At 40.4% G+C, this 21289-nt stretch overlaps 1 protein-coding gene across 1 annotated transcript in view; it reads right to left on the bottom strand.

Moving 5' to 3' along the window:
- MYO3B (myosin IIIB) overlaps positions 1–21289 on the bottom strand; it is a 482619-nt gene that overhangs the window by 90465 nt on the left and 370865 nt on the right. The window contains exon 32 of the mRNA XM_063595441.1: positions 20459–20555. Coding sequence (XP_063451511.1) covers positions 20459–20555 — 97 coding nt within the window. The remainder of the gene's footprint in view (positions 1–20458; positions 20556–21289) is intronic.

Genomic DNA, 21289 nt, shown 5'->3' with positions numbered 1-21289 from the left:
ATGAATTTATTTATTTATTTTTTGAGATGGAGGCTCGTTCCATTGCCCAGGCTGGAGTGCAGTGGTGCGATCTCAGCCCACTGCCACCTCCATCTCCTGGGTTCAAGTGCTTCTCCTGCCTCAGCCTCTCAAGTAGCTGGGATTACAGGCATGCACCATCACACCTGGCTAATTTTTGTATTTTTAGTAGAGATGGGGTTTCACCATGTTGGCCAGGCTGGTCTTGAACTCCAGACCTTAAGTGATCCACCAACCTTGGCCTCCCAAAGTGCTGGGATTACAGACGTGAGCCACCACACCTGGCTGTCTTAGAATTTTATAGCCATTTCATCTAAGTGGTCCTTCTTTTGCCTGCAGGTCTTGATATCTCATGAAGAAGGACCCAAGGTGAAATCTGATCATTCACATGATTTGAAAATTCTCAAGTTCAGAAATGAGCATGAAACAATGCCCTGGGCACATGTGCCTCAGATGATTAAATTCTACCTTGGGTAGATGCTACTCCTTGTCTACTCAACATCCATTCTTCACTGCTTCCTTCATAACAGAACCCTTAAATCATATGCCACAGCAATGTAATCAACTGAACTATGCTTCCCAGCTTCTTCTGTAGATAAAGGAGGTCCATTAGATATAAATAGATCATTGTATAGAACTTCTAGGAAAATCCTTTTTATAGCCATGATGGCTGGAGCTCCAGCAGTAGCCATCTTTCATGTTCTTGGGACTATGAAGAAAAAGTGAAGAGAATTGCAGAGACTTGGCCTGGTTTGTCATTCTTGATCTTCTGAACCAACACCAGAAATTGCCTACCCCTGGACTTCTGGTGATATGAGGAAAATAGTTGTCTGTTGAAGTCACCCTATTTCAGTATGTGTTTCTGAAAGCACAGACTAATTCCTAACTGAAGCACAATTTTACTGACCTGTATAGACTAGTCTGGCTTCTCAGTGGTTTGGCCAATAGAGATCCCTATCAGGAAATCAGATGGAAGAAAGGGACAAAGAAGATTCTCTTTTATTCCCCAGCTCCCTTCCTATGGGGTTGTCTTGTGTTGACTGTGTCCTTAACTGAAGGTCATCTCTCTTCTCATGACTCCTATATCCACATGACTCTCTCCTTTTGCATTCCAGATGCCATGCTCTCTTCTTGCTCCTTTACGTGTATGTGGTAATGGCTTTACTCTCATTGGTCCTTGGAGAACTACACTATCCTTTATGGTTTCCCTATATCTTGCCCCAACCTTCAAAAATAATCCCTTTATTAAACAATACTCCAATTATCCTAATTTGAGTGTGCAATCTGTTTCCTGCTGAGATTCTGTTTGATTCTTGGGGTGTGTGTGTGTATATGTGTGTGTGTGTGTGTGTGTATGTGTGTGAGAGAGAGAGAAAGAGTGTATGTGTGTGTAGTGTGTGTGTCTAGAGTATGTGTGTGTGTGTGTGTGCATGTTTTACCACTTTGTAGTGTTCAGTCAATTTCTGTTTATCTGCATGGGGAAGTAGGGAAGCTAAAATTATTAGAAGGATTTGAGGAAAGGCCATAGGCCCACACCAGCAAGCATCTCACATAGTTTCCCTTTAAAAGTGAAGAGTTAACTGTGACATGACAGACAGGAAAACACTTTTAGCGGGTAGACTCAAAGCACCACTTCATGGCTATAGAAATTGCTGAAGTAACTATATAAAGGAAGGATGTAAATTGTTAAAACAGGCATCACAATCAATGTTTGAAAAATACTTTCTTAAATGGAGAAACTGCAATCATTTTACAGGAGGCAGAAAGGATGACTCAAATATCTGTCAATGCACAGAGCCTCATTACTGATCTTTAATATCTTCACATTACAGAATCATGTGACTTTAGGAAATTCATGCATGACTTGACTCAACTTACTCATCTTTAGTGAGGGCTAATTGACTGCCTGGAACCAAGTATAAATACATTATCTCTAGATTTTCAGTTAAGCTTTGGTTGTTATTGTTATTTTTGGGTTTTGTCGGCTTTTGGGGTTATTTTCCTATATCATAATTCTTCTCTAAATTCTACCAAATTTCAGCCTTTGATGAAAGAAAAACTAAAGACAATGTAAAAACTCCAAAACAAAATATCTGAGATCTCTGGAACTATCATTACTCTTTTAAAATCAGTGGTCTAAAACGTCAAAATAGGGTTAACATCTAAGTTTATACTGATATGAATGAGAACCAGAAAAAAACTGCTTTCAAGGAGAGCAATAACACTAATTTATGTTGTGCATAAATTATCTGAGCATGTAACAGTGGCTCAGAAAACATTACCACCACTTTGCAGAGAGCTAAAAGTAAAATGTGAAATATTATCCCAATCTTTATGTTCTAACTTTAGTCTAGAATTCCACTAATAATTCTCCCTCTGTTTCTATTAAATATGAAAAATTGAGCAATGGCCAAGTAATTTTTAAAATCAAAAACAAATTAAGATGATGGAGCAATAAACACAGGATTCAATGTTTTTATTTTTTTCAAGAATTCTGAGGGTTTTTTTTTAAGGAATCAACTTTTTTGTTGTTGTTGTTTAATGAAGAAGAAAAAGACTATAGCAACCTGCCTTGGCATTTTTGAGAAACCACAGGTCTATTCTTTTTATGTATTGCATGTACATCTTCTAGCCCAAAGACTTTAATCATAGCACAAAATTTTCTTAAATAACTTTTGAGGGTCATCTGATGATTTATAGAGACATATCCCCCAAAGAGACATCTAACCAAAAAAGAGCAATCTACAAATACTTGAAGAACTACCACATGGGAAGAAAAATCCTTCGATCAAGCTTCCCAAACATAAAATTGATAGTCTTTACAATTAGTCAATTCCTCTCATTAGTACAAGAATTCTTAACCTGGGATACAGACCCTGATGGGAACATGAAGGTATTAAGGATTTTATGTGCAAAATGTTGCCGGTGTACATTTGTGCATTTTTCTAGAGTTAGGGTGCATGGATTCCATTAGCCTCCCACAGGGGCTTGTGATGTAAAAAGATCTGCAAAAGAATGTGGGAAACTAGCATGGATGACCATTTGTCAGACTGCTGAAGAAAAGACTGTCACTCTAAGGGCAATGTTTAGAATCCTCTGGGTACAGATAACTAGTAAGTAAAACCTTTATGCAGTATATGTTCAATCCTCTAATCATTCAGTGGTTATTCACAGGTTGTCCCTTCTGGTCATATGGGTTAATTTGCTCAGGGTGGTAGATGAGAGGGAGGCATCCATTCTAACTCTTCTTTTAAGGGGAGAGACAACATAATGGACTGTTTCCCAGTGCCCTCCCAGTGTTAAATAGAAACTGCTACATGACATGAATGGGGGTTCCATTAATGGACTGAATATGAGAATGTGGGTCTAGGGCAAAGAATAAGCAGCACACAAGAGAAGGGAGGTACCTTGCTTTCTTAATGGCAACCCAAGTTGAAAATCAGAAGGCAGAGTACAAGTGTGTTGTGAGCTGACTGCTCTGGACATGGGTAAATACAGCAGTGAAGGACAAAAAAGGAATGAACACTTTGTAATCTGACCCTCGGAGATTTAGAATGGATCCTTGGATGTTCTGTCCCCCGTCGGTACCCCCAGCATTCACCCAGGCTAACGAGTTAGCATGGAAACTGTGCTTTGGAGGACAAATCAGTTAAGAGCAGAAACAAATCTAGAGCTCTTTCCATTTATCTGATTTCTGCACAAATGCAGAGTTTGCCATTTAAAGTGGGTGTGTATCCATTGGGAGAACCCAGCCATTGTGTCCTGGCATAAAAACGGCTCCTTTGAAATTAGGATAGTGTGTAAACTCATCCCCTAAGAGCTTTGTAGATCTCTTGCAATTGTTTCTTGGACCCTGTTTGAATTTGCTCTTTTAAATGGGCTGCTTAGGGAAAATACTGGCACCAATTTAACAAAAAGGGGTATCATTAATTTCTTCCTCTAAAAAGGAAGAATCCCTTTGGGAACACTGAGTCTTCACGTATATTAGGTCAGACAAACCAGCCTGGTGTCTGGGTAGACTGGCTGTTCTAATTGCTCACTGCTAAGCAGCCAAACAGACCTTTCTGGATGGTGACTTGGGGATCTGAGTCTGTGGGAGCTATAAATATTCCTGAAACCATTTAGGTGGATTAATGAAACAACTCCCTCCCATTACACAAACTGCCAGACACAGAAAATACCAACAAATTGGTCCCACTCAAATGCAGTAAAGATTCAAGGTGATATACTCTTGAGACTTGTGGTAGTATTGAGGGAAAACAAGTGCAGTTTTTTAGAAATTGTAGCGCACTCCAGAAGACTTGATAATTTGAATGGAAAGAAGAAAGGAGTTGCTAAATTTGGAAATTACGTACTTTCAAAAGTGATTCGCAATGGAAGAGTAAGAAATAGCAGTAACAGCAGCTAAACTTTATTAGATGCTTACTATGTACTAGGCATTATTCTACATGTAGTAAGCTAATAATCTGGAGTCTTATTTTTGGATAAGTCCTGACCCAGAATCCCCTCAAAGCTTCCAGAGCATCACACACACACAGATAAACACACACACATTCTTAGGAACCCAGGAACACAGATCACAGAACAGGCAATTTTAGTGTAATAAAAACCTTAAATATCAGCAAAACACTGGAAAGAGGGGACAATGTGGGACCGGAGGAGTGAGTGTGGGGGTGATGGTGGTGGGCAGTGCTCAGGCAAAGTTCTAGTCTAGGATAGAGTGCATGATTTGAAAGTGGGAGGTCAGGAAGTCATTGTGAATTGTTCTTGGTAGGGAGAAAAATTACAGACTCATTTAATATCCAGTTTATGTTGAATTTCTCCCTCCCGTCATTATCCAAACTATATTTATAGTTTGTTTAATAAGAGATATATCTGTTCTTTTTAAAAAATTGCAAGTATTTTTAATCCAAATTCAACTGCAGTCCAAACTAAACAAAACACCTCTACCTAATGCTAATAATCCCCCAGGCATGGCTTTATGTGCCTTATTTTGCTCTCTGATCTTTGGGCCTAATTAGGATAGAGCCCTTGAAACCCTAAATTCTGACCAATGAATAAATAATCAAACAACTTGGATATAATATAATAGACTTTACAGTCTACAGCCAAATATAGAGCTAACTGGTCAACCCCTTAAGGCTTCTATTTTCCCATTTATTTAAAGAACAAAGAGGAGAATACATTTAAGAAGCTAAAATGGCCATCCAATGAGCCCTTAAGAATAGCCTGTGCCAGAATGCTGATCCAGAGGTACTACTGACTCTATGTCTCCCTAAAGCCCAGCTCTGGGTTGGGTTCTAGCTCTGGGTTGGCCAACTAATATGCAGTCTTTTCATCTATAAAATGAGAGTTGAACAAAAGACCTTGAAAGCTTCTACAATCTTAAATCTGGATAGGTTAGGCCATATTAACTCTGTAGAAAACTTCCTCAAATAAAAATGAAATATTCCTATGAGTAACAAGAATAACTCCATGCAGCACCAAATTTTTGTTGAGTGCTTACTACATGTGAAGTAGTGTGTTAAGCACTTTACATCTATACCCTATGACGTAGGTACTGTTACTATTCCTATTTTGGAGATGAGGAAAGAGGGATATAGGGAGATTAAGTTAACTTGACCAAAGTCACAAAGCTATTAGAGTGGCATAGCTGGGATGTAAATTTAAGTTTGACTGACTCCAAAGCCAGCTTTGCCACCCTGCCAAGGGTATGGGACCATCATCCATGAACATCTCTTCTTTGTAAGGGTTCCAAACTAGAAACAACCCAGATGCCCATCAACAGAAACATGAATTCATAAAGTGTGCTCTCATCCTAAAATGGGATACTATACAGTAACGAAAATATACAAGTGAATCTTTAAAATATAATGTTAAGGGAAAAAAGAGAAAAAGCTAGAAGTCAAAGAATATATGCTATGTGGTTCCAGCTGTGCAAAGTTTAAAAACAGGCAAAATTAAGCTATAATATTTAGAGATGCATATTTAGGTGGTTACCTGTAGGATGCAGGAAGAGAGTCATAATCCTGAAAGGGCATGCTGATGGCTTCTGTGGCACTGGCAAGGACTGTTTTGTGATCTCGGTTGTGCTCACATGGTGCTTGCATTATAATAATTTATTATACTGTCCATTTTCGTTTTAAGCATTTTTTTTTTTTGAGACAGAGTCTCACTCTGTCACCCAGGCTGGAGTACAGTGGTACGATCTCAGCTCACCGCAAGCTCCGCCTCCCGGGTTCACACCATTCTCCTGCCTCAGCCTCCTGAGTAGCTGGGACTACAGGCGCCCGCCACCATGCCCGGCTAATTTTTTGTATTTGTAGTAGAGATGGGATTTCACCGTGTTAGCCAGGATGGTCTTGATCTCCTGACCTTGTGATCCACCCGCCTTGGTCTCCCAAAGTGCTGGGATTACAGGCATAAGCCACGGCGCCTGGCCTCCGTTTTAAGAATATTTTTTTCTGTAAACATGTTACATTTCAGAATTTTTTAAAAGGCAAAACCAAAAATAACCAAGGATGGGGGCTGAGGGTGCAAAACAAAAATAAACAACCACCTTGATCTTGTATCTCTCACATGTGAGCTTCTCCCAGTGTGGAAAAAGAATGGGCAGACGGCTGGAAACATCTTTTCTGACTCTTCGCTGCAGGTCTGAGTTTTGGAGTAAGCTTATCTGAACCTTTCCTGAAGACCACATATCACCGTTGTAGCTCCCACAGCTCCTGTGCTCACCCCTATCAACACCCTAGTCAAAGCAGACTTGTTTTCAAAGTTATTTGTCCATCTCTCTCAGAATATAAATTTCACAAGAGCAAGCCTGGCTCTTGCTCCCTGTATTATATCAAACATAGTGTCTGCCATTTAGTGGGTGCTCAAGTAACATCTGCTGGACAAATATCCTAATGAATGAGGAATAAAGGTATATTTTATTATCTCCCAGCCCTCTCTGAAATTTAAACCAACAAACTGATCTCTTGCTAAATACTGTTTTAGCAGACAACCTGAGTTTTTCTAGTTTTTCCAGGAGTTTTAGTAACTTAGCAAACATAAATAGCACTTTGGGAGGCAGAGGCGGGCGGATCACGAGGTCAGGAGATCGAGACCATCCTGGCTAACACAGTGAAACCCCATCTCTACTAAAAATACAAAAAATTAGCTGGGCATGGTGGTGGGCGCCTGTAGTCCCAGCAACTCCGGAAGCTGAGGCAGAAGAATGGCGTGAACCCGGGAGGCGGAGCTTGCAGTGAGCCGAGATCGTGCCACTGCACTCCAGCCTAGGCGACAGAGCGAGACTCCGTCTCAAAAAAAAATAAAAATAAAAATAAAAATAAAAATAAAAAACCCTGCAGACATACCCTTTGAACCTAAAAGAAAAGTTGGAAAGAAAAACAAAAAAAAAAACACATATCTAACGTAGGACTGTATCCAAAATATACAAAGAACTCTTAAAACTCAAGAATAGGAAAACAAACAATGCAATTTTAAAATGGTCAAAAAATCTGAATAGATACCTCACCAAATAAGACGCACAGATGTCAAATAAGCATGTGAAAGAAATAAGCTGTGAACAGATGCTTAATATCATGTTATCAGTGAATTGCAAATTAAAATAATGAGATGTGACTACACAACTATTAAAATGTCAAAATCTGGCCAGGTGCAGTGGCTCACGCCTGTAATCCCAGCACTTTGGGAGGCCAAGGCAGGTGGAGCACCTGAGGTCAGGAGTTCGAGACCAGCCTGGCTAACGTGGTGAAACCCCGTTTCTACTGAAATACAAAAAATTAGCCAGACGTGGTGGCACATGCCTGTAATCCCAGCTACTTGGGAAGCTGAGGCAGGAGAATCACTTGAGTTCGGGAGGCGGAGGTTGCAGTGAGCCAAGATCGTGCCATTACACTCCAGCTTGGGCAACAAGAGCTAAACTCTGTCTCAAAAAAAAAAAAAGTAAAAATCCAAGATACTGACGACCCCAAAGGCTGACAACGATGCAGAGCAACAGGAACGCTCACTCATTGCTGAAGGAAATGCAAAATGGTACAGCCAGTTTGGAAGACAGTTTGGCAGTTTCTTGCAAAGCTAAACATACTCTTACCACACAATCCAGTAATCATGCTCCTAGGTATTAACTCAAATGAATTAAAAAGTTACATCCACACCAAAACCTGAACACAAATGTTTATGGTAGGTTCACTCATAATTGTCCAAACTTGGAAGCAACCACGATATTAAGCTATCAAGCCATGACAAGACATGAAGGAATCTTTTTTTTTTTCTAGACAGAGTCTCGGTCTGTCGCCCAGGCTGGAGTGCAATGGCGTGATCTCGGCTCACTGCAACCTCTGCCTCCCAGGTTCAAGTGATTCTCCTGCCTCAGCCTCCTGAGTAGCTGGGATTACAGGCGTGTGCTATCATGCCCAGCTAATTTTTGTACTTTTAGTAGAGACAGTGTTTCGTCATGTTTGTCAGGCTGGTCTAGAACTCCTGACCTCAAGTGATCCACCTGTCTTGGCCTTCCAAAGTGCTGGGATTACAAGTGTGAGCCACCACACCCAGCCGACATGGAGGAATCTTAAATGCATATTATTATTATTATTTTAGAGATAGGATCTTGCTCTACTGCCTAGGCTGGAGTGCAGTGGTACCATCATAGCTCACTGCACCCTCGACCTCCTGGGCTCAAGTGATCTTTCTACCTCAGCCTTCCATGTAGCTAGGAATATAGACATGCACCAAAACACTTGGCTAATATTTAAATTTTTTGTAGAGACAGGTGTTGCTGTGTTGTCCAGGCTGGTCTTAAACTCTTGGCCTCAGGCAATCCTCCCACCTCAGCCTCCCAAAGTGCTGGGATTACAGGTGTAAACCACCACACCTGGCCTCTTAAGTACGTATTGCTAAAGTGAAAGAAGTCAATCAGAAATGGCTATATACTGCATGATTCCAACTATATGACATTCTGAAAAAGGCAAAGCTACGGAGGCACCAAAATAAATAAGTAAATAAATAAAAAAACAAACAGTGGTTGCCAGGGGCTTGTGGGGAGGGAGGAATAAGGAGGTAGAGATGGGATTTTTAGGTCAGTGAAATTATTCTGTATGATACTGTCATGATGAATACAGGTCATTATGCATTTGTCAAAGCTCACAGAACGTACAGCACAAAGAGTGAACTCTAATGTAATAATAATAATAGTGTATCAATATGGGCTCATCAATTGTAATAAATGAACCATGCTAATACAAGATGTTAATTATACAGGAAACAGGGAGAAAAGGAGAGGAGAAAGGGTATGTAAGAATTTTGTACTTTAAGCTCAATATTTCTGTAAGCCGAAAATTACTCAAATAAGTAAACTCTATTAATTTTTTAAAACTCAAAAAAATTCATTATTCTCAATCTTAGAAAACAAACATAAAAAGAAGAAAAATCACTACACCCCTACCATTAAACAATTGTATGTTTGATTTTAAAGTTGAAAGAATCCTTTAAAATGAAATAACTAGGCAGCTGTGGTTAACAGGGCAGTCTTGAGAGTATGTGTTGTTTCAATTATATCAAATAAGAAAAGAATTTAAAAATAAATTTTCTCTAGGCACATTTTACAGCCATGCCATCAACATCCAATCTTGGAAGCCAAATACCCTAACTTGATTCACACACCACCCGCCTTGTGTTGTTTGGCATCTGCACTCCTGATGTCCTGGGCCAACGCCAAAACCTAACTTGGCATTGGCAAAAAGTGCATCATGACCTAACGAACTCAGGAAAGCACCGGAAAAGTTTAGCAAGAACTTTTCACAGCTATGTTTGCAGCAACGATCTAAGAAGAAATGATGTCAAAAACTGTTCAATTCTGTAATGTGCTTTAATGAGTCACAGGAATGAGAACAGGCTGTGAAAGGTTTTTCCTGAGGTATGTGGCCTCAGGAATGGTGGCCTGACATGTGACCTCTGTGGCTTGTATCTGCCACTCTCACATCTGTGGCCACTTTCCCTTCCAGCCTCCTCTAGACTCCTCTAGCCTCAGCTCCTCCAATAGAGTCAGAATCTTGCTATTGATTCAGCTGGCTGAGGGTGGAGAAAAGCACTGACCTTTGTGGAGTACATCCCTTGTTCTTCCTTTTCATCCTGATTCTTTCAAGGGAAATGGGGCACTATGATCAATCTTGGTAGGTATCCACAGAGTTCCTTCAGAGAGCACCAGTTTTGAACGAGCCCTCAGCTGAGGTAAACTACTAGGACTATAACTGATGTCCAAAGCACCCTGTTCCTATTCTTCAAAATTACAAAACAAAGCAAAACAAAAACAAAGAAACCAAAAACCCAGATCTAGTAAAAATGAGAAAAGTCTCTGTATCTGTCCATTCTCACATTGCTACAAAGAACCACCCAAGACTCGGTAGTTTATAAAGAAAAGAGGTGAAATTGACTCACAGTTCCATAATCTGTACAGGAGGCATGATTGGGGAGGCCTCAGAAAACTTACAGTTCTGGCAGAAGGTAAAGGGAAAGCAAGCAAGTTTTCACATGTCAGCAGGACAGAGGGAAGGGGGAAGTGCTGCTTACTTTTAAACAATCAGATCTTGTGAGAACTCACTCACTATCATGAGAACAGCAAGGGGGAAATCCGCCCCCATGATCCAATCACCTCCCACCAGGTCTCTCTCCCAACACTGGGGATTACAATTCAACATGAGATTTGGGTGGTGATGCAGAGCTAAACCATATTATTCCACCCCAACCTCTCCCAAATCTCATGTCCTTCTCACATTTCAAAACCAATCATGCCTTCCCAAGAGTCCCCCAAAGTCTTAACTCATTCCAGCATTAACCCTAAAGTCCAAGTCCAAAGTCTTATCTGAGGCAAGGCAAGTCCCTTCCACCTATAAGCCTGTAAAACCAAAAACGGGTTAGTTACTTCTAAGATACAATGGGGGTACAGGCATTGGGTAAATGCTCCCATTCCAAAAGGAAGAAATTGGACAAAAGAAAGTGGCTATAGGCCCCTTGCAAATCTGAAACCCAGCAGGGTAGTCATTAAATCTTAAAGGTTCAAAATAATATCCTTTGACTCCATGTCTCATATCCAGGCCACACTGATGCAAGAGGTGGTCTCCCAAGGCTTTGGGCAGCTCAGCGTTTTGGTTCTGCAAGTTTGGCTGCTTTCACAGGCTGGCATTGAGTGCCTGCAGCTTTTCTAGGCACATAGTGCAAGGTATTGGTAGATCTACCATTTGGGGTCTGGAGGACAGTAACCGTCTTCTCAAAGCTCCACTAGGCAGTACTCCAGTGGGGACTCTGTGTAGGGGCTCCAACCCCACATTTCTCCTCTGCACTGCCCTATTAGAGGTGCTCCATGAGGCTCTGCAATTGCAGCAGACTTCTGCTTGGACATCCAGGTGTTTCCATACATCCTCTGAAATCTAGGCAGAGGCTTCTAAGTCTCAACTCTTGTTTTTGTGCACCCACAGGCCCAACACCACATGGAAACCACCAAGGCTTGGGGCTTGAAGCAATGGCTTGAGCAGTACCTTGGCCCCTTTTAGCCACAGCTGAAGCTAGATCGGCTGGGATGCAGGACACCATGTCCTGAGGCTGCACAGAGCAGTGGGACCCTGGGCCCAGCCCAGGAAACCATTTTTCCCTCCTAAGCCCGCAGGCCTTTGGTGGGAGGGGCTGCCAGGAAGGTCTCTGAAATGCCCTGGAGGCGTTTTTTTCCATTGTTTTGGCTATTAACATTCAGGTCCTCTTTACTCATACAAATTTCTGCAGCCTTGAATTCTTCCACAGAAAATGTGTTTTTCTTTACAACCACATGATTGGGCTGCACATTTTCCAAACTTTTACGCTCTGCTTCCCTTTTAAATAAACGTTCTAGTTTCAGGTCATTTCTTTGTTTATGTAAATGAGTGTAGACTTTTGGAAGCAGCCAGGACCCCTCTTGAATGCTTTGCTGCTTAGAAATTTCTTCTACCAGATATCATAAATCATCTCTCTCAAGTTCAAAGTTCCACAGATCTCTAGAGACACAATGCCACCAGTCTCTTTGATAAGCATAGCAAGAGTGACCTTTACTGCAGCTCCCAATAAGTTTCTTATCTCCATATGAAGCCACCTCAGCCTGGACTTCACTGTCCATATCACTATCAGCATTTTGGTCACAACCCTTCAACAAGTCTCTAGGAAGTTCCAAACTTTCCCTCACCTTCCTGTCTTCTGATCCCTCCAAACTGTTCCTACCTCTGCCCATTACCCAGTTCCAAAGTTCCTTCTACATTTTCAGTTATCTTTATGGTAATACCTTTAAAGCAATACCCCACTCCTGGTACCAATTTTCTGTATTAGTCCATTCTCATGCTGCTATAAAAAACTACCTGAGACTGTAAGACTGGGTAACTTATAAACAAAAGAGGTTTAATTGGCTCACAGTTCCACAGGGTGTACAGGAGGCATGACTGGAGAGGCTTCAGGAAGCTTTAAAATCATGGCAGAAGGGGGAAGGGGAAGAAAGCACATCTTCACATGGCAGCAGGAGAGAGAGAAGGGGGAAGTGCTACACACTTTTAAACAACCAGATCTCACAAGAACTCATTCACAATCATGAGAACAGGTCCCTCCCCCAACACTGAGGATTACAATTCAACATTAGATTTGGGTGGGGACACAGAGCTAAACCATATCAGTCTCTTAAGCAAAATAGAAAAAGTGTATGATTAATATAAATTAAGCTAAATTAGAAATTGGATTGGGGATTAAGACAACTATAATCTGTCTTCTTTCTTCTTCCATCCCTTTGTCCTCATGCCCACAAGCCTCAAACTGTACACTTCCTTATGTTGGCCTTGCCTAGATTTTTTTTTTTTTTTTTTTTTGCAAAAAGTCAGGGAACAAACATTGTGACAATGACATATGTATTAGAAATATGTAAGAATGAATCACATGAACCCAGGAGGTGGAGGCTGCAGTGAGCTGAGACCACACCACTGCACTCCAGCCTGTGTGGCAGAGTAAGACTCCATCTAAAAATAAATAAATAAATAAATAAATAAATAAATAAATAAATAAATAAATAAAATAAAATTAAATATATATGAAAACATTCAGATCTGGTGGGGCTTAGAGTAATTTTGCCATGTGGGAGAATATACTACAGCCAGGTTAGCAGAAGTAGCATAATTTATAATCTGGAAATAACCTTTAAAAGCAATAATCTCTGGCTGGGGGTGGTGGCTCATGCCTGTAATCCCAGCATTCTGGGAGGCTGAGGCAGGTGGATGACTTGAGTCCAGGAATTCAAGACCAGGCTGGGCAGCATAGTGAAATCCTGTCTCTACAAAAAAAATACAAAAAAAAGCCAGGTGTGGTGGCTCAGGCCTGTAATCCCAGTTACTTAGGAGGCTGAGGCATGAGAAAAGCTTGCATCCAGGAGGCAGAGGTTGCAGTGAGGTGAGATCATGCCACCGCACTGCAGCCTGGGTGACAGAGCAAGACTCTGTCTCACAAAAACAAACAAACAATAAAGGCAGTCATTCCTAATAATTTTAGAAAATGATATACTTTATAGACTATTTAGAAGTCTGGAACACTCCCACCCTCTTCCTGCACAGCAAAGCTAAAAGTAAATGTAACTTTGTTCTTGACAACTTCCCGAGAATTTAATGAGATCACTTGAGATACAGGAGGACACTCAACATGTCACCAGACTAGCTTTGGAAAACAACAGCTGCAAAGACCAAGATATTATAATTGTATTAGTCTCTTAAGTGTCTTATTTCATTTCCTGGCCCTGTGGTTGACATATAGTAGGTGCTCAATAAATGTTTGTTGAATGAATGAGGAGAAAGCCACATATATAAAGCCCACTTTCTCTGATTCAATGTTGTGTCACAGAGATAGGGAATGTCCAGAGCAGTGATTTTCAAAGGGAAGTCCCCAGACCAGCAGCATCTTATCCTCTGGAAACTTGATAACAGTACGAATCCCCACCTCCATCCCATACAGAATTGAAAACTATGCAGTGGGTTCAGCAGTCTGTCTTAACTAGCATTCTAGGTGATTCTGGAGAGCACAGTGAAGTTTGAGAGCCATTTGTCTAAAAAGATCCCTTCATATGAGGTGTTTTTCTAACCTCACATGCTAGCGATAACAATTCTATACCTGTAATTCCTTTGTCATTTTACTGAGAAAAGTCCTCACATAAGACTTTACCAAGTTTTACTGGTGAGGGTTTAAGGTGAATTCAATGGCATCCAGACAAGAAGAAAAGATGTTTTCAGCCTGAGGGAGCCAAAAAGAGCAGGGAGATTCAGAACCTCAGAGACTACCCATAAATGAATACAGTCTTGTGTGTGACATTCAGTCATGAATTTGGGTATGGGACAGAGAGGCCCAGTAGCCTTGCCTTTGTTTAGCGTCTGATTTCCATGTGCCTTCCTGAGGGAGATTATGCGGCCTTTGAGACTCTGTTGTAGGAACATGCTTTCCCTATCAAATGGGAGACATCTTAGCCCTTTATGATCACAGCATTGCTGTCTGGCAAGCTGCTTGCACTCCCTTCCAAACACAGGCGGCCAGTGTGAAGTGATTCTGTTGCATGGATCTGAGGCATAGTCTTGCCCGATATAGTGATCTTGCCTAAATCAAACTCAATTTCCTGTATTATTACGGGGTGACCGACTCATCTGCTTGCCTGGGACTGTCCTGGTGTAAGCACTGAAAATCCCACATTTTGGAAAACATTTCTGTCACAGGAAAGTTGAGATATTTGGTCACCTTAAGGATCAAAGTTTCCAAGAATAAAATACAGCCTGAGTTTGCTTTCTGATAGCTGAATTGCTGCCAAAAACTATAAAATTTATAAAATTTAGTAATGAGAGCAACTGGAAAGGTAAAGGAAAATAATGAAGTAGATGGCATTAAAGAAGCTGCTAAGTGAAAGAAAGTGGTGTGATTTGCTCAGGAGCTGTGGCTAGACAGGCCATGAAAGACCCGAAATCAATCACTAATGCCCGATGCCAGGTTCCACATGCTCTCTGGTGGCTCTACCACATCCCAACAGTGTGCTTTGCCAACTGTGACCCCCTCAGGAGGCCAGTAGAATACTGCTTGCTACTTTTGACCTTCAAAAAGAAACGTGATTAAGGTATACACCCTGTAGACAGGAAGAAAACCCAGAACAGAGGTACCTCTTAGGTGAGGTATAAAAGAAAACCCAAGGGCAGGTAGTGAGGGTTCTTTAACAGGCACAGGTCACAAGGTTAAACTAAAGCTTGTGTACTTTACATTAAGAAAATGTAAGTAAAGGGCGTGGCATGGTACCTAATATAGGTACTACATACATGAGAGTTCCTGTTCTTTTATTCATAGGGGATTTTCTCAGATCTCCCTCTCAAACCCACTTCTTTTACTGCCTAAAAAAATGCTTAAAACCTGTTTTTTAGACCATAGCAAAGATGAAAAAGGAAGAAGGAGAAGAAAAGCATGTCACGAAAAGTCAGCTCATTAACAACAGCAAGAAACATCAGCTTTGTGTTGAGAGAGGAAAAATTAAACAGAGAATCTGGCACATTAACTAAAAATCATAATGGTCAAGGGTCATTTACTGCAAGGGTAGGTGGCCCCATTTCATATTGGTCTCTGAGGATTGCTCTGCGTTACAGCCCAATGTGATAACTGCTGTTAATAATCATGCCCCTAGATACAAAGAATAAGGAGAATTGTGTTTGTGCACTCAATATGAAAGGTAATTTTAGGTTTGAGAGAGTTTCAGCTGTAGAGAAAATGTACTTACACAGACTATCTCATTTCTTGATGATGTCTAGTTGGTTCTCAACTCCAAAACTGGAGTTATTGTTAAAATCATAACCCAGATCATGCCACTCTCCCACTCACTGGCTTCCCATTTCACTGAGACTAAACCCTCACTACTCATAAAGTGAACCTCAGACCGACAATATCAGAGCCACCTGCAAGCTCATTAGTGCTGCAGAATCTCAGAGCCAGTCAGACCTGCTGAATGAGAATCTTCATTGTATGTAGATTCCTAGGATGTTTGTTAGGACATTAAGCAGTAAGAACCTGCACTATCTGGCTCCTCATTTCCTATGACTCTACTTTTTGCTCTCTTAGCTCCAATACAGGGACTTCTACTCTTCATATAGTCCATTCACATTCTCTTCTCCAGGCCTTTATCATGGTCTTCTGCCAGGAATGCTCTTCTCTTAGATATTTACATGGTGAACTGGCTCACCACCCTCAAGCCTTTACTCAAACCTCACATTCTTTTTTTTTTTTTCTTTTTTTTCTTTTTTTTTTTTTTTTGAGACGGAGTCTTGCTCTGTTTCCCAGGCTGGAGTGCAGTGGCGCGATCTTGGCTCACTGCAAGCACAGCCTCCCGGGTTCACACCATTCTCCTGCCTCAGTCTTCCGAGTAGCTGGGACTACAGGCGCCTGCCACCACGCCCGGCTACAAACCTCACATTCTTAATGAAGCCACCCTGTTTAAAAATACAACCACCCAAACTCATCCTCTACGCCTGGGCCACCCCTTATTACCCTTGCTGCTGTATTTTCTCCCCGTAACTCTTCACCCTTCTAACAACCCACATAATTGACTTACTTGTCTGCTTATTGTTTATTGTCTATCTCCCTCTGCTAGAGTGTAGCATCATGTGGACAGGGTTTTGATATTGACACAACATCCAAGTGCATGATTATTTTGTTAGTAATTCATTTTTATTGTATTCCACAAAAGTATCAGACTGTGGTGAAATGGAAAACAACCAACCAAAAACTGGCCTTTTATAAAAGTTTTGAGAAATACTGCTCAGTTCCTGGCACATAGCGTTAATAATTATTTTTTGAATAAATAAATATAAATAGAAGAACAAATGCCTAAAGTATAACCATTTACATTAGTAAAACCAGATGAGGTCTGTATACATTGCTGTCAGTCCTATTAAATAATTTCACTGCTTGGATTAGTGACCAAGTGACTAGAATTATGCACTTCCCGGGTATATTGTGCTTTTCTCTTAATGTGAGCAATAAGCCGGCCCACATGGGCCAGTTAGGGACACTTCTTTTTTTTTTTTTTGAGACAGAGTCTTGCTCTGTCGCCCAGGCTGGAGTGCAGTGGCGCGATCTCGGCTCACTGCAAGCTCCGCCTCCCAGGTTCACGCCATTCTCCCGCCTCAGCCTCCCCAGTAGCTGGGATTACAGGTGCCTGCCACCATGCCTGGCTATTTTTTTTTTTTTTTTTTGTATTTTTAGTAGAGACGGGGTTTCACTGTGTTAGCCAGGATGGTCTCCATCTCCTGACCTCGTGATCTGCCCGCCTCGGCCTCCCAAAGTGCTGGGATTACAGGTGTAAGCCACCACGCCGGGCCAGGGACACTTCTTATACTCTGAAGACAGCCTTGTTGAAGGCCCATATTTAGAGACTTATTTGAGTGGCTGCTCTAAGCTGAGCTTGAGATGGAGTAACTTTAGATTTATTCCCTGCCTCTCACTCTCACCTCACCAGACCCCTTCATAGAATAACGAAGTTAGGCCTCACTGCAAGTTAGAAGGCAAACCTTCTGGATGTTAGTGTTTTTTTAAACTGAAAAGGTCACAATGTTCTCATTCAGCCTTCCACAAAAACATGGGTTAAAATAATGGGTCATTTAAAGCACAGAATGAAACACAAAGGTATAATTTGCTAAAAATGTTGCTTAAATAATATATTCTTGTTTCTACAACTGATAATATAAGCAAAATGGAAAAACTAATTTGTTCTTCATCTTTGTCGTTTTCTAAGATCAAGGGGAATTCGATTTACATATAATGTTTTCTCACGTCTTCATGTCTAAACTTCCTTTGCTTCTCCGGCCCAAAACAGCAATAGCAACAAAATGAAATAGCTTGGATTATTTTAATTTCTTCCACTAGTACACTATATCTATTTGGAGCTTGCCTCAGAAACATTTACTTTGTTCTAGGATTGTTAGAAATACATTTTAAAACTTTTCTCTGATTGCTTACTTAGGTAGAGTTTCATTTCATTCTTGCTTCCATTATATTTCATCACCACTTTGGATGTTCAAGAATTCAATTCGAGACCTAGGCTAGGTTGTGAGGAGAGAACTCATAAATGGGAAGACATGATTCTAGAGAGTTTTAAATCTAGTAGATGCATTAAAGTAACTATAACACAAAGCAGGATGTGATAAGTATTATAAGAAAGAGTAAAAGAGTAGGGAGCCATTGTGGACCTTGAAGAATGGAGAGGATTTTGAAAAGTAAACGAGGAAGAAGGACATGTGGAGCAGAAAAGGCAGCATGAACAGTCACAGAGGAGGGAAAGAACACACCAGGCATGTTCGGAGAATAGAGAATAGTTTGGAGATTCTGAAGCACAGAATGAAAAAGAGAGAGCAGTGGAAGTTAGAGCTAGAAAAGAAGATTAGGACCAGAACAGAGAAAGCCTTGAAGGTCATGCTGGGATACTAGGGAGACACTGAAGAGTATGGAGGGAGAGAAGGTCATGATTAGGATTTTGCTTTAGAAATCTTAGGTTTCTGTTGGCATAAGAGAAGCTAAAGCAGAAGAATGGAGGCAGGAAAAATACTTAGGATGCTGTTTATAAGAGTGTAAGGGGAAGTAATGGTGATGGTGGCAGACCCAATAGAAAATCATTTAGACTGGAAGGAAGAGACAACTCTAGAAAGAAAGTGCATATGAGCCATTTATAGCAAATCAGATGTGTAACTTATTAATAAATTTGACTTTTTAAGATACTTTCCTAAAGAATGGGAAAGATTATTGTAATCCAACAAGTCTCTTTTCTTTTTAATAAATATTAATTCAAAATGCAATGTATTTTTACTTCCCCTGAACTATCACACCAAAACTTAATGCCTTACAAAAAGAACTTTATTTCTCTACCTAGTATTCATGTTCATAGATTACCTTTGCATTTATATAATGTCAATAACAATAATTACCATAACAGCAATTGACATTTACTAAACACTTACTATGAGCCAGACACTATGCTATGCCTTTTACTTACACTAGCTCATTTAATCCTAAGTAAAACCACTCATATGCATTACTATTTCCCTCACTTTACATGTGTAGGTACTAAGGTAAGGAGTTGCTATGTAACTTGATTAACACAGGAGAGCAGAGATTTGAATCCAGGCAGGTCTGATGCCAGAACCTGTCAGTATGGCTTAGCTATTCAACCGTACTTCAAAGTTTTGTTTTTAGGAATTACATCTATTTAAAAATAGAATACCAAGAGAGAACAAAAACTAGATAGGACAAATAGAAAATAAAGAGCAAGACGATAGATTTAAACCAAAACATATCAATAATCACATTAAATATAAATGATCTAAACACTCCAATTGAAATACAGAGACTGTCTGTTTGGATAGAGAAAAGTACCAACCAAACTCTCGCATAATGAATTTTGCTCCATTATACTGTTTTTCCCCTAAATTCTCTCCTCTTTTTTTGTACTACTTTTACCCCCACTTCATTGTGGCCTTATTCCTGAATACTGTCTGCCTATGAGGAAAATATTTCCTTTGTCGGGTTTATCATTTACTACATGTCCATTTAAAAGGTTCTGCTATAATGGACCCATCCTCTTGTCTCTCTCCAAGAGTTTAAGATCCATATAGACTGAAGTCATGACACATTTATTATGCATTTCCCACTTCATACTGTGCTACTTTGTCACCGAAAAACAGGCTAAGAAGAAAATTGAAGAGATCTGAGAAATTACTTTATATTTCAGAAAAATAGATGAGGTTGACATTAAGTGTAACATCAGGAGCATTTCTTTTCTTGGAATGGTTCACGTAGTCCTTAGTATCTTCTAGCTTGTAAATATTTCTTACAATTATGTTTCTATTTTATTTTCCAGAAGCACTGGTTTTAGCTGCATGCAAACCTGAAACTGACTTTTACTATATTCTGTAGCAAGACATTTAGAAAACGAGCCAGAAAGAGTTGTGTCCCAAAGGCATTTCTGTCTACTTGCTCAAAGAATGGCCATGTTGCCCAAAGGGCAGAACTACTTTCTAAATCCATATTCTTTATCAACTCCTAGATTTCGACCCTGCGTGATCCGCTCCACTAAAAGCTGGTCAGCTGTTTATCTTCCCTTTAATAAAATGAAATTTTAGAACAGTTTCCTAGTTTAAGGTTAAGTAAATGGAAAAGCATGGACTTTGATATTCATTGTCTTAAATGACATGGGTACATGGTAAACTGCTACCTTTAATACAAGTTTTACATCCAGCATGTATGGCTTCCCAAAACTTTTTGCCAACATTTGGTCATATTACTATCTAATTGAGTCCTGCCCAAACAACACACTAAAAAGTACACAAACACGCAAATGGTAGAAGCCGCATGCAATTCAAAACGTTCTTCTTACCAGGCTTTTGAGGGGCTCCCCAGAGACTCAATCCTTGCTGATCTGGAGCAGGATGGCATATCCGAGAAGACAGCAAATCAGTCCCAGAAACCGAGTGCTTCAGAAAAACCCAGTAAGAGAAACATTATTCTTATCCTCTGATGAAACAGCCTTAAGGACATGGCTTCTATTTAATGAAGGGGCACTTAACCCTGACTAAAAGCAAGAGGCTAAGCATACTGGAGTCATTTGTAAGTTGCTCCCATCTTACATAGAATTGAATGGAGGTCCTCTCCTTGGGGCAATTAGAAGCCAAGTCTTAACATCTTTTGCTTTATTCATTTCTTCCTCAGAACGAGTCAACCTAGCTACCTGTTAAATTAATTATAGTCCAGAATATAAAACAGCTATGTGCTGATTTTCACCTATACTTATTTTTTATCTCTAAGAAAGAAAAAAGAAAACCTATAGGAAGGTATTAATCTGCTTAACATTTCTAAGTACATCATCCAAAGGATTTTGTTTTTTTAATCTTACATATGCTCAGCAGAGTTACTGGCAAAAACTGTACATTTTCTTCATTTCATCCTTTCAACATCAAATAGTAGGCAGCAAAAATTGGATCAGACTTCAAAGCCTGCTGTGGGCTCCAAGTCACAGAGAGACGCCTCCATTTCACATATTGAATTCGAGCAGGATATCAAAGTGCTACCAAAGAACCTCGGGTCCTTACTCAAAAAGAGGCTCTAACATCTGTAGAGAGTGGAGTGCACAGACAAATCACCTCAGGGAGCAGCTAACATTTATTCTCAGCAGCAAATTTCCAGGCTTTTGATTCTCTCTCCACTGTAC

This window comes from Pan paniscus, chromosome 13 (genome assembly GCF_029289425.2).
Source record: "Pan paniscus chromosome 13, NHGRI_mPanPan1-v2.0_pri, whole genome shotgun sequence".
Classification (NCBI taxonomy): Eukaryota; Metazoa; Chordata; class Mammalia; order Primates; family Hominidae; genus Pan; species Pan paniscus.
This window is presented reverse-complemented; position numbering and strand designations above follow the sequence as displayed.